The sequence below is a fragment of the Semicossyphus pulcher genome, unplaced genomic scaffold (genome assembly GCF_022749685.1).
Source record: "Semicossyphus pulcher isolate SPU_LCO1_2020_fin unplaced genomic scaffold, fSemPul1.0.p SCAF_17, whole genome shotgun sequence".
Classification (NCBI taxonomy): domain Eukaryota; kingdom Metazoa; phylum Chordata; class Actinopteri; order Labriformes; family Labridae; genus Semicossyphus; species Semicossyphus pulcher.
This window is the reverse complement of record NW_027211681.1, coordinates 4019660-4032231: the sequence shown is the minus strand read 5'-3', so window position 1 is coordinate 4032231 and position 12572 is coordinate 4019660. Positions and strand designations below refer to the sequence as shown.

Sequence of the window (12572 nt, the reverse complement as noted above, 5' to 3'; positions counted from 1 at the left end):
GAGGGTGGTGTGTCCCAGAGCCAGGAGTCCTGTGGGTTGGACAGTGTGTGTCTCAACGGAGGCTACACCCCCAACACCTTCACCCTGCACGGCCTGGGCACCACACCCGGCTCTCGAGCTGGAGTGGTGGGCAGCACTGACCTCCTGAGGGAGGGAGGAGTCGTGATGGGAGGGGATGACATCTCCCCCGGCCTCCTCACCCCCCACGGAGCCTCAGATCTGGGAGGCGGAGCAGGAATGCGTCGTAACCTGTCCGATGCAGCAGCGCTGGAGAAGATGATTATCTCAGAGCTGGTGCAGAGCAACTTGCGGCCCTCGGTCCCCATGCCAGTCCCTCCTGAGCGCTACGGAAGCCTGGCGAGGCCACATCACCACGACAGGGCGCCTCTCACTCATACCGCCACCCTGACACGACATGCGCAGCCAGCGCCACCGCAGGAGGGCTGGGCTGCTACCATGCAGCCGAACACTCGCCACAATGCACAAGAGGGCTGGGCGCCGCCGAGGCACCACACACCCGAAACTGAGACACATCCCGCAACTCGAGGACCGGATCACGCCACCACGCCACGCCTACAGGATGGCTGGTCGCACTCACGCGTCCCTGGAGACTCTGAGTCCCGTGAGCTGCTTAAAGACAGTGACAGGTCGCAGCTGCAAGGCACTCTGGGACGCCGTGGGTTGCAGGAAAGGCAGCAAGCGCGTCCCCCCGATGTTCAGGCCCGTCCCTACTCCACCCTCAGCCGCACCCCTGGTACCCTCTCCCGCCACCGCAGCACAGTGGAGCCGAGCGGAGGGACAGACAGAGACAGAGAGAGGGACAGGGAGAGAGAGAGGGAGCGTTACCGGGACAGGCCCCTCCCACCTCCTCCTCCCCCTCCCCCGCAGGAGTCCGAGCCACTGTACAAAGCTCTGGAGGAGCCGCTCCTGATGAAGCAGAGGGATGCGGGCGTGGAGACGTGGAGAGGACAGGACAGAGAAAAGGACGAGACGTTTCTCCTGAAAAGAGACGGAATGATGGACGACTGGAGGGCGGGAAGTGAAAGAGGGAGGGACGAGTCTTTCACCTCTCAGAAGAGAGACGGAGAGATGGACGAATGGAGAGCAGGACTGGAGAGAGGGAGGGAGGAGTCTCATCTGCTGGAGAAGAGAGGTGGAAGGATGGAGGTGTGGCGCGGGGGAGGAGAGGCGGATCAGGAAGAGACTTTTATAACTCAGAAGAAGGATTTTGGAATGGAGGGATGGAGAGGCGGGATGGAGAGAGAGAAAGATGAATCCTTGTTTTTAAATGACAGAGAAGGATGGAGGGCGGGGATCGAACGAGAGAACGAGAAACAGAAGGACAGAGCGCTGGACGTGTGGAGGGGAGGGGTGGACGTAGACAGGGATGAAAATTTCCTATTTGAGAGCAAAGATGGAGGCCTCGACGCCAGGAAAAGAGGCTCTCTTCGCTACCACGCCGAACGAGAGGATTCTGACAGCTTTGCTCTGCCTTTGACCCCTGACCTCGACCTGGACCCTGACTCCTCCCCTATCTACGCCCGGGATTCAAACCCCTCCCCGCTCTACCCCGGAGACCGCCGCTCGCCACCTATCAGCATCTTCCCTCGAAGTTCTCCACCAACGAATATCTTCGCTCCTCGAGACTCTAACTCGCCTCCGAACAACCTTTACTCCCGCCACTCCCCACAGGTGTACAGCCGGAGCAGCTCCCCTCCTCGCTTCTACACCCGCACCTCCCCCCCGACCCTCTCCTACCCCGACAGCAGCCCCGAAGGTCCCGAAGAGGTCTCCCCAACCGGCCAACCGCAGAGGCCCGCCCTGGAGCTTCCCTACAGCCTGGGCCGGCCCCCTCTCGGCCCGCGGCCCAATCACCTGCAGACCTTCTACCAGCCGCCGCCGCTGGCGTCCAATGGGGAGGCGGCGTACACAGCAGAGCCCACCTCCGAGGGAGAAGACGGACAGATGCAGCGGGTGACGAGCCTGTGACTAGGGCGGTGGTGATCGGGGCATAGAAACCAGGCAGGAGGAGGAAGATGGTGATAACAACAATGATGCTGACCAAACTGAAGGAAACGATGATGGTGATGATGTTGGGGATGATACCGGTTGATGATGAAGGTTACGATGATGACAGTAATTGCTCCTCCCTGCTTCTATCTCCCGATCACCACGAGACTTCCCCCTGCTCATGTTTTGTTACTTTTCTATGACTGTGATCCATTTATAACTCTTCCTCCTCCTCTTCCTCCCCTTCCTCTCTCTGTCCTGATACCCTGCTGTGTCTTCCCAGCTCATCTGTGCTATCCTTGTTTTTGTTTTTCTTCCGCCCATTGTCTGCGTTTCTATTGGTTGATCGGCCGGGTGTCGTCCCTCCCTGTAGCAAGCGAACAGTGTGTCAAAGAAGCACTTGTGTGTTGCCAAAAAATCCTTTCAAAGAACATGTGCATGACTTTATAGTGGCTTTACCAGGCTACATACTGTAGGAGGAAAGAACTGAAGCGTGCGTGCGAGCGTGCGTGAGAGAGTGTGTGTGAAGCTTGATGAGCATGAGTGTGTGTGTGAGTGCGTGCCTGTATATACATCATTCTTGTACAATTAATGTATCACAGTGAAGCATTTTATCAACATCGAATGGGGGGCCTCTTACACACATCCCCTCTGACTGATTTTGAACTCTCGACCAATCCCATTTTCACATCAAGACCAAAAGCTCCGCCCCCCCTCGCCCCTCCACCTGCCACTCACTGTTGGTGATGAAACTGGTGGAGTTTGTTAAAGCAGCAGAACTCTTGAACTCCGGAGCCAGAGATCATATAAAACCTCAAAACTTTTTCTGCCCCCCTGAGACCCTTGTACATATCGACCTCAAGTGTTCTGACTGTCTTGTATTGCTATTGAAGTTCAAGTAAACATGTGAAATAAACGATGCCGTCTTTCTCTTTGTTTGGATGTACGGGGAGAGGAAAAAAATAACAGTAGAAAAAGGACACAAGAGATAAACAGAAGTTCTAGCATATAATAACTCCTGTACTAAATATACTTGTACGTCACTCAAGCACTTCCTTTTTCTGTTGCATTATATTTCTACTTACTACGTTTCTCATGAACTTATTTTACTTCTAATACTGATACATCAATCTGACAGCTACATTTATCTGTAACTTTTCACTATTTTATACAGTTTGAAACAATGCAACAGATTAAACCAAACATTATATTGACTTTGTTTCCCGTGATAACAAGTTATTTCTGGTCCTCTTGAGATCTCGATTTATTTTTCCCATTATCAGGAGATAACGACGCAGAAATACCGTAACGTCAGATGATCATAACTCGTATCCCCAGAGTTGTAGAAGCGCAAAACAAACACAGAAACAAGCTTAACTTACCTCATTAGTGCGGGCAACTACAGCTTGGCATGTCCCGGTCTGTAATATCACAGTGAGCAGCCTGTTGCTTTGTTTTCTAGATCGCCGGAAAATGATCCGGTTATCTCGAGATAACGAGAAAAATAAGTCGGGATCTCGAGAAAACGGACAGGAATAACTCGCTATCACAGGAAAACAGTACATAAAATGTATGGATGCATGTCTGCTAAGGGCTTCCGTACATCACAGACAGACATGACATTGTTTTTTACATGCAATTTGTGTTTATTTTATGAGGAGCTGAACTGCAATTGTGTGGACTCTGAATAGTTCAACTTCTGGAACAAATTTTTACATTTTATTTCTTTTTAAGCTTTATAATTGAAACTGCACAAATCAGCGTGAAACATCCAAAGATAATTTCCCCATCTGCTCCAGCTCACCGTTTTACCATCTTTCTGCTTATTGTTTTGGCCATACGTGCACCTGGTTAAGCAAACACTCTGATAAACTGAGTGCACATTACCAGCCCAGCATCAACTGGCAGACATATAAAATTAACAATTAGCTGAGGAAAATTGCAGTAATGTCGCATTTAGCAGCTATAAAACGTAATATTCTTCCCAGGAGATTGGTGGAGACCCAAAACAGCGCTTAAATAGAGGTAGGATTGGTCTTACGCTCTTAACAGGAGGCATATATTTGACTGAATGCTTATGTTTCTCTGTCTGCTCATTCACAAATAGACGACTGTTTGCTAAGATGTTCCCCATATCAACAATTTAAGGTCATAAGGTCAAGTTCTGTTAAAGGCTTATGCTCAGAGGTGGCTGAAAAAGTCACCTAATGCAGGTTTTTTACAGAGTCAGATTTAAACTTCAGTTCGTACAGTTGTCGTCTGTTAAAAGATTATGCTCTCTTACATTTTTATTTTTACATTTATTAAAAAATCGTACATTTAGAGACAAAGATTAATAAAAAAATGCATATTTATTTAATGATCTGTGTGCTTTCTGACAGGTAAGTAGTCAACATATAAAGTCATATAACTAGTATGTTTTGTACACATGGATTATATCGACATTCTCATAGTCAGTCATTCATTAATAAAGTACGTATACGACACAGTGCAAACAGAAGGACGGACATCATCATCACTATTTGACTGCTACAACACATGAGTTGCTCTCTCGCTATTTGTGCTTTTCTTCCCAACCGTTACATTCACAGGGTTTATGTAAAAACAGAAAAACAGCTACAAGATATATTACATGTTTGTATAAAATATATTACACTCACCTATCAGATCAAAGTGGTCATTAATAACACTAACATGGAATTATAAAAAGTGCTTTTACAGTATCATTGTACAAAATCTGTATATATTTACAGGTGATTTTAGAAGGGGGGGTGGGGGTGGGGGGTGTAGTGGTTGCTGTGTGTTCAGGATTCAGTCGTCTCATCTCTCAGGTAAGTGTCACATGTGAAGCTAAGGTCAGCCCCAAGGTCAAAGGATCGAGAGCTCAGGCTGCTTACGTAACAGCCCCCTGCTTCTTCCTTTCTGCCCCCTTTATGTTTTCTTTTCTGAGCCACATTCAACAACAAACAAGCTGTACTCTCTCTCTCTCTCTCTGTCTCTCTCTCTGTCCAAATACTGAGGTATGAGGTTTGACTTCACAGGAAATGGTCTCACATACTTCAAATCTCTCGTCTGTCCAAACCAGACTACAGGCAGCAGGTAGATGATGTGCGGGTGTGGGTGGAGGCGAGCTCTAGCAGACAGTGTGGTGGGGTGAAAGGGGGCTGTCCAGGGTCTCGGTCGGAGACAGATCTGAACTTCTTGTGCTTTTAAACATGGATGAGATGTGAAAAGCCTGGGAAACACACAAACACATGACCAATCTTAACACGCACACATTTAGGAACACACTAACAGGTAAGACATATGTAAGATATACTGACCACCCAGTAAGCAGTGAGCGCTCCCTGTATGTAGCCTGTTAGCACGTCAGACGGGTGGTGCCTGTAGTCTGAGATGCGAGTCAGACCTGTGTAGACCGCCAGCAGCACCAGGAAGAACTGCAGCGCCGGCCTCAGCAGGCGAGCCCCGCGCCAGGTCAACCGCGCCTGCAGGTAAAACTACAGCACAAAAAGAAACATGTTACTCAGTGACCGTGGGGTCATCATCTGTACAACTAACCTTTCTCATTAATTATTTATTCATCAGTTTGGGAAATGATATCCTGAAAGAATACTGGTATACCTTAGCTTTAACAAAGACCAAACCAAAGAGTGGCTAAAGTCTGAAGTTAGCTTTTAGCTTATAAGTACTCAAATAGGAGCAGGGGGGTTTCCTGATACACAACAGACTGGCTTTTACCCTAATGTGCGTATTTTAAGGTATATTTTTTCAAACAAATCGTATAGTTTTTCAAGTACTACCACTCAATATTGCTGTTGATGTGATTTGTGCAGGTGTAAACACACCACTTTCAACCGTTTGGATTACATGCAAATCTGTACAACTGTATTCAGTGAAATTGGTTTATAAAAATGTTTAAATAAAAACCTTAAGACCTTATGTAACATCTTTTTAAGTCAGAGTCCCTCTCCAAGACTGGGCCTCAAGATAATAGTTATATGGTTGAATATTAATTTTGTTTTAGGTAATAAAAAGTAAATTAGTTGCAAATAGGTACGTTTGAAGCATTTGGATCCCTGGAGTGTCAGAAAGCCTGGAGCAGTTGCTTGCTTTACCTTGCTGTTTCTCTTTTAAACAGTAAAACCATCTAAATGTAATTAATTGCTATTTGTTTGGTTATTCTTATTACTGACTTCAATCCAAGAATTGACAGGAGAGGATTTATGTGATAAAAGTGTAGTTTCTAACATCTCTCATGAATCATGATGGTGAAAAGAAAGAGCTTGTTGGTGCTAATTGTTGCAGTAACTGGATATACCTCGTTTTTCATCTTCGCTCTTTCCTCACGCTATCACAGCTCGTTTAGCTTCATAAAGACGGCTGACAGTTGGAGAGAGTGAACAAGCCAGCAACACAAGATGGCACACACATTAATATTCTGTATGCACACATATACATATGCTGGCTCCTGCAAGGATAAACATTGGCTGACATAAACACTATAAATGCAGGGACTTGTACACACACACACACACACACACACACACACACACAATGGAGGAAAGCAGTGAGGCGGTGAGGCGAGGTCACACTCCTCCCACAGCAGAACAAAGCTGTCTCTGTTTGTCCCATTTCTCCCCTCTCTCTCTCTCCTCTTTTATTCTCTCTCTTCTTTCTGCTGCTAACTGGACTGATGATGGCTGCCTGATTCATTCATTTGCTCTCTGCATTTTGCAGAAATATGGTAATTGGAAATTGGAAAGACTTTGTGAGTGTGTTTGTGTGTGTGAGAGAGGAAAACAGAACGCTCGATGTTAATACTCACTGCTAAATAGAGCATTGTGTACATTGCAAAGGAGGCATGGCCAGAGAAGAAGGACTTCCTGAAAAAATTAGAGCAGTGTTATAACAGAATAAAAGAGCTGTACATAACACATACTGTGTGCATAAACACACACACACACACACCTGGCCTCTTCTTCTAACCGATGGTCAGGCTGGTGGCAGCTCACTGTTGCAACGTAAGTTCCGGGTGTGCAGTTAAGCGATGCATACGTGACCCTACACACAGACAGGAAGTGAGGTCGCAGACGCCCGACGCTCAGCTTGGCCATGTTGGTGAGCGACTGTCCAACGCAGCAGCCGAACAGGAAGCAGCCCAGCTCCTTGTACAGACACGACACATATAGGTTCCTGACGAAGGCCTTGGAGCTGACGCCTCGGAAACGGACCCGGTAACACTCCCCGAGAGCGATCTGGAAGCGGAAACGTCACAACGTTACATCCCCTTCATGGTGTAAAGTGGAAAAAAAGGCAGATCAGGATGTTGTACTCACAGTGAGGCCGGTGATGATGATGCCGCCGGCGATGAGTAACTCATCAGATATGGCCTCTTGGCGCAGGTAGGGGTACGTGATGCTGGGGTCCCCACAAATAAAGCCCCTCCTGTAAGGACTCACGGCCTTGAGCTCACATGCAAAGAAGGGGATGGAAGCTGCACAGAGGGGAGAGGAGAGGGGTTGGGTTTCCCAACAATGCCCAGTGGGAGGATAAACATTCTTCTTTCTGATGAGAAACTGAAGATGATGCGTGGGAGAGAGAGAAGAATGAGGGGATGGAGGGGTGAAGAGGAAGATCTGGGAAACCTAAAACATGCAGATGTGTCTTTTCCAGCTTTAAGTCATGTGACATTCAGTGTTAACCATGCATACACGTAGACAAGGGCTGGGTTTCATTGTAAATTTCTGATATGCAAAGATAACACTTGTGGATCCATACCAAAACAAAACAGGACTTTTTTTTTTAGTATGAATCTGTGAGAAAAATCAAGGGTTTTTAGCCGCCATGGGTGTGGCAGGGTGCTTGTCCAACACTTTATTCAAGACTGCCTCAGGAAAGCTGTCAACATATGTAAGGACCCCACTCATCCGGCGTCAGCTTTTATTTAAACTTCCATCTGGCAAAAGATACAGGGCCTTTACTGCCTGCACCTCCAGACTGAGACAGACAATTTTATACCTAGAGGCATAGCAGCTCTTAATCAGTCCCATAAATAACTGCTGGACATGTCGGACTCCCTACCTCCTCTGTTGTTTCTTTCTTTTTGTCAGTTACCCAAATACCTAATCCCTGTGGCACACACATGTCCTATGTACCAGATGAAAGTATATCGTTTGAAATGGAAAATTCAGACGAATGTAACTGTAGACATGAGTCACGCACTTTGACATGGGGAAACGCGGGGAACAAGAGAAGGTCACACAAGGAGTTGTTTTACAGGAAAATAAGGATGGGAACCCTTTTCTCTGGAAAACTTAGACAGTTATTAGGAAGGTGAGGGACTGGAAATAGAAAATAAAGCAGCAGCTCAGCAGAGATCCAGTTTGGAGCATGTGTGTGCATGCATGCGTGCATGTATATGTGTTTCTGTTGATCAGGAGAGAAGGCGGGGTTGTTTGTGACTTCAGTTCAACTCTTCCCTGGAAAACAAAGCGCGAATGCCGCAGCAGTCCCGAGCCAGAGCCAGAGATGGATCCAGCCTCACACTGTCTCTGTTTGTCTCTTGCTGCCCCCCCTTTCTCCCTCTCACTCTCTCTCTCTCAGTCCTGCATGCCTTCACACACACAGTGCAGAGAGAGAGAGAGAGAGAGAGAGAGAGAGAGAGAGAGAGAGAGAGAGAGAGAGAGAGAGAGAGTCCCTCCCTTCTGCACATGTCCAATCTGTTGTTAATACAGACTACCTCTCCGTCCAGCTTTTTCCAATTAGCCAACATTACATAAGCACCCTCCTGTCACATACAGGGACCATGGGAGGGAGGCTCACCAATCACACGCACGCACACACACACACACACACACACACACACGTAGTGGATCGTGCATCTATTTATTTATACCAAATACAATCCCTCTGGCCCGGCTCTACCCTGAGAACTGGAGGTTGTCATGGAAACTGTAGAATTCCCTCGGCAATGCACGAACCAGCCGGCACGGAGAGCTCGAGAGCGCGAGCACGAGTGGAAAACAGAGCCATGCAGATGGAGGGAGAAGTTAAAAAAACAGACTCTCTCTCTTCTGTCCTTTCTTCTTCTACTTTAACTTGCTGCTAATAATCTGCAAACACACATTTCTCAGTGCAGCTTCCGGCTGTGTTTGTGGACTAAATAAAAAAGAGTGAAAACAAAGTGTAACAGAACTCATCATGGCTGAAGTGAAGCTTCAACAGAAATACTCTGAACAGCTAGGAGTTGGCTACATTTTAAAGGGATTCGCCTGTATTAAAATCTAAAAATAAAGGGATATTGCATTAAAAAAAATATGCAACTAAGGATTACTATCTAATTTCATTTTAATCAGTCAATTATTTAGTCAATCACATTTGAGCAAGTAGTGAAAAATCACATTTTCATACCGCCCACGATAGCTTGTGAAATCCACTTAAGAAATTATATCCCATGAGGCAATGCAACTGCACATCTTCACAATTGAAAAGCTGGATTTCGACAACATTTGGGCTTTCTGCTTATAAAAAATAAGACACAAAGTGTTTATCAATATTAACAAACTTTAGCACACATGGCCTTCTATGACCACAGAGTTGTGTCAGCACCTCCTCTACACAAACAGCATCACACTTTGATGAAATGACACTCAGTTCACAGGTGCTCTTTCGCCCACTTAGCCTACATATGAATACATTCAACAAGTGTCATAACGTGGGTGTTTTCGCTGTAAGTTGTGATATTTACCGAGGAAGAGACAGAGGAGGTCCAAGCCCACCAGCAGCTTCCTCTTGGATAAAGCCGGCCCGGTCATTTCGATGAGTTTCTTCCCGGCTCCGCTCTCCATCCCTGCCGCAGCCAGGCTGCTCTTGTTGTCGGTCAGTTTGAGCTGCAGGTCCGCGCTGGACACCGGAACACCGGCGCTGTGTGAGCCAAATTTATCCAACATGACGGCTGTATGCGTGTGGAAGCTCGGAGGAGAAAACTTGTTGGCATCAGAAAGTTGGGAGCGCCCCTGAACTACTCATGTGCAGAGCTGTGAGGAGACAGTAGAGGTGAGTAAATCCACAGGTTGCCACAGTATTTAATGTGCCCGCTGACTGAGCAAATGATCGTTTTTACGCATTTTTAATTTCATCACAAAGTATGCAGAGCTCGTCCTGACTCGTTGCAGGACTTCCGTCACCTTCAAGATATTCACCAAAGTGCAGCGGAAAACTCCAGACTGGTTGCGAAACACACTCAGGGTTAACCTCTCTCTCTCTTTCTCTCTCTCTCTCCCTCTCTCTCTCTCTCTCTCTCTCTCTCTCTCTCTCTTTCTCGCTCTCTCTCTCTCGTTCCCAATAAATTCCCAAGTTTGATACACTGTGATTAAGGAGGAATTAAAATGTAGCTGCGAGGAAGAGCAAATATGTGTCACGATGACGATGAGAAATACAGAATTTCTCCATCACTATGATTCACCTTTCACCTACATATTTTTGTTAGTCGTCCATTCATAAAATCCCGATTTTTTATTCTTTTATTCTTTAACTTGTTGGCTCAACAAATTGTGCTCCGAGTCTGAGAGAGGTCAAACTTTCTGATAAGGCATTCTTTAGATATTATATATACTGTAACAGGTGCTAATGTCTTATAAATGCATGTTTTGTATGGATCAGTAATTCCAAAGTTTGGCCACTGGTAGCATTATTTGATAATTATACAGTTATAAATGTTTCATAAAGTCATTCATTCAAAGTCATTCATAAATGAAAACCAAATAGGTTGTTGGTGACTGAAGACATGTTGTTTCAGATCCAATCTAAGGTCATAAGTCCCATTATTTGAAGGGATTTTACACAACCTGGCAACCCAAAAGTTGGTCTTATTAATAGTCAACTGAAAAATCTTCACCATTGAAGGAATAGTTTAAAATTTGGGAAATATGCTTATCTAATCTTTTGTAGAGGAAGGAGAGTGCATTGACATACCCCTCCAGGGTATACTATATTCTTTATTAGTATTTGATGATGATTTGTGATTTTTACAGCTCATTCAGTCAAAATGTTCTATTTAATTATGACACAGTTATGAGACAATTGTGTGTAAAGCAGTAGCATCGTATATTAAATGTAACACAAAATATAAACACTGAATATATTTGCAAAAAAAGTTTTTTTTATCATGCCTTTTAGATTATATAGTTAGACTAACATCATATCTTGTTGTTTGTCCTAATATGTTTGTGTCTTCTTGACACATATACACCTATAGGGCCCATTGTCATTCTGAAGTGATGGCTCCAATGTTAGGAGCTGGTGGCATCAGGTCAGTGAAATGAAAAGTCAAATAGCCTATTTTTATGAGAAGATAACAGTGACATCTTTTGATGATTGGTATCATTCATTTAAAAATGTCATTTTTATATGCATACCTTTTGAATGTTTGACTGTAAAGCAGTGGTGTTTAGGAGGGGGATTTCAAGGAATGACAAAGGCATTACTTGGCTTCATTGTAAGAGGGAACTGTCTGTGACCATCAAGTCCAAATTTGGTGTCATTCTGATGTTTATTATCAGAGATACATGTGATAAGACAGATGCTGTCCCTTTTGGAGAGGCCTCAATTTTCACTATCTATGTTTTTTGATAAGTTTCAAATAACAACCAAAGAAACTCATTTTGCAGTAATATATTTTTTTATACAACCATCCATTTCATAATGTTCAAATCAAGGTTGTGCTTTGTTCTACCTCGGGTTGGTTTGTTTCTCTGTTTTATCCCTTTTTTAGGGGCCTTAGTTCCTCTGCTGTCAATATGCAGCTCAGCTTAGCATAAAGACTGGAAACAGCCTAGCACCAGCACCCCTACAACTCACGTATTAACACTTTATATCTTATAGTGTTTTTTTATATCAATACTAAACACTAAAAAGGACAGTTTGAGGTTTCTCACTCGGGGTTAAAGGATAACTTCTGGATTTTTCAACCTAGACCATATTTTCCCATGTGTTTGTGTGTAAGTGACTAGTGGAGACAACAATTATTGGAATCGATCCAGTATTCAGGAAGGGAGCACCGGTCGGCAGCTGCAAAATGAGATCCAATGTAACTAAACGGGGCACTGGGGATATGCCAAAATACAGCCACTTGTTTTTGCTACTCACAGGCTCAGATCGTTATAATAAGTGTCTGACAACACTGTGGCAGCCATGCTTCTTTACCTTATGCTCTCTGTTGTTGTCAGTAACCAAGTCTCGCTCACAGAGAAGTCTCGCACTGAAATCTCGCACCAGACCGGTCATTGTTGCAGGAAGAAGGAGAGAGGAGTGAGAGAAGACGAAGAGGGAGAAGTGCCGGTTGTTGTGTTGGAGTACAGAGAGCGTTGCTCAGTGCTATCTAAAAGATTGTCATGGCTGAAGAGCCTCTCTCCCTTTTCGTCTTCGTCTTGTCTTCGCCTGTCAGTAGCAAAAAACAAGCGCTTCTAGTGGCTGTATATTGGCGAATGCGCGGTGCCCCGTTTAGTTACATTGTATCTCATTTGGCGGCTGCCGGCCGGTGCTCCCTCCCTGAATACTGG

General features: G+C 45.3%; 2 protein-coding genes across 3 annotated transcripts in view; one reads left to right on the top strand and one right to left on the bottom strand.

Moving 5' to 3' along the window:
- The window catches only part of LOC138594179 (adhesion G protein-coupled receptor L1-like), a 33019-nt gene extending 30065 nt beyond the window's left edge, over positions 1-2954 (top strand). For both annotated transcript variants that reach the window (XM_069665180.1, XM_069665179.1), the window contains one exon: positions 2-2954. In XM_069665180.1, coding sequence (XP_069521281.1) covers positions 2-1989 — 1988 coding nt within the window. In that variant the 3' untranslated portion in view covers positions 1990-2954. The remainder of the gene's footprint in view (position 1) is intronic.
- Positions 2955-3998: 1044 nt separating this feature from the next.
- LOC138594641 (phospholipid phosphatase 3-like) lies at positions 3999-10028 on the bottom strand. Its single transcript, XM_069665811.1, has 6 exons — positions 9761-10028; positions 7350-7507; positions 6982-7268; positions 6839-6896; positions 5334-5510; positions 3999-5245 (listed from the first exon to the last, which is right to left on the bottom strand). The coding sequence occupies exons 1-6, from the start codon at positions 9960-9962 to the stop codon at positions 5144-5146; spliced, it is 984 nt and encodes a 327-aa protein (XP_069521912.1). The 5' UTR covers positions 9963-10028; the 3' UTR covers positions 3999-5143.
- Positions 10029-12572: the final 2544 nt, after the last annotated feature.

Bases quoted from the DNA above. Each gene is read 5' to 3' on its own strand.
- LOC138594641 (XM_069665811.1), bottom strand. From the start codon at position 9,962: ATGTTGGATAAATTTGGCTCACACAGCGCCGGTGTTCCGGTGTCCAGC. The intron at 6,897-6,981 runs GTGTGTGTGTGT...TAATTTTTTCAG, and splicing joins CGGTTAGAAGAAGAGGCCAG to GAAGTCCTTCTTCTCTGGCC. The intron at 5,246-5,333 runs GTCAGTATATCT...TGTGTTTCCCAG, and splicing joins CGCTCACTGCTTACTGGGTG to GCTTTTCACATCTCATCCAT.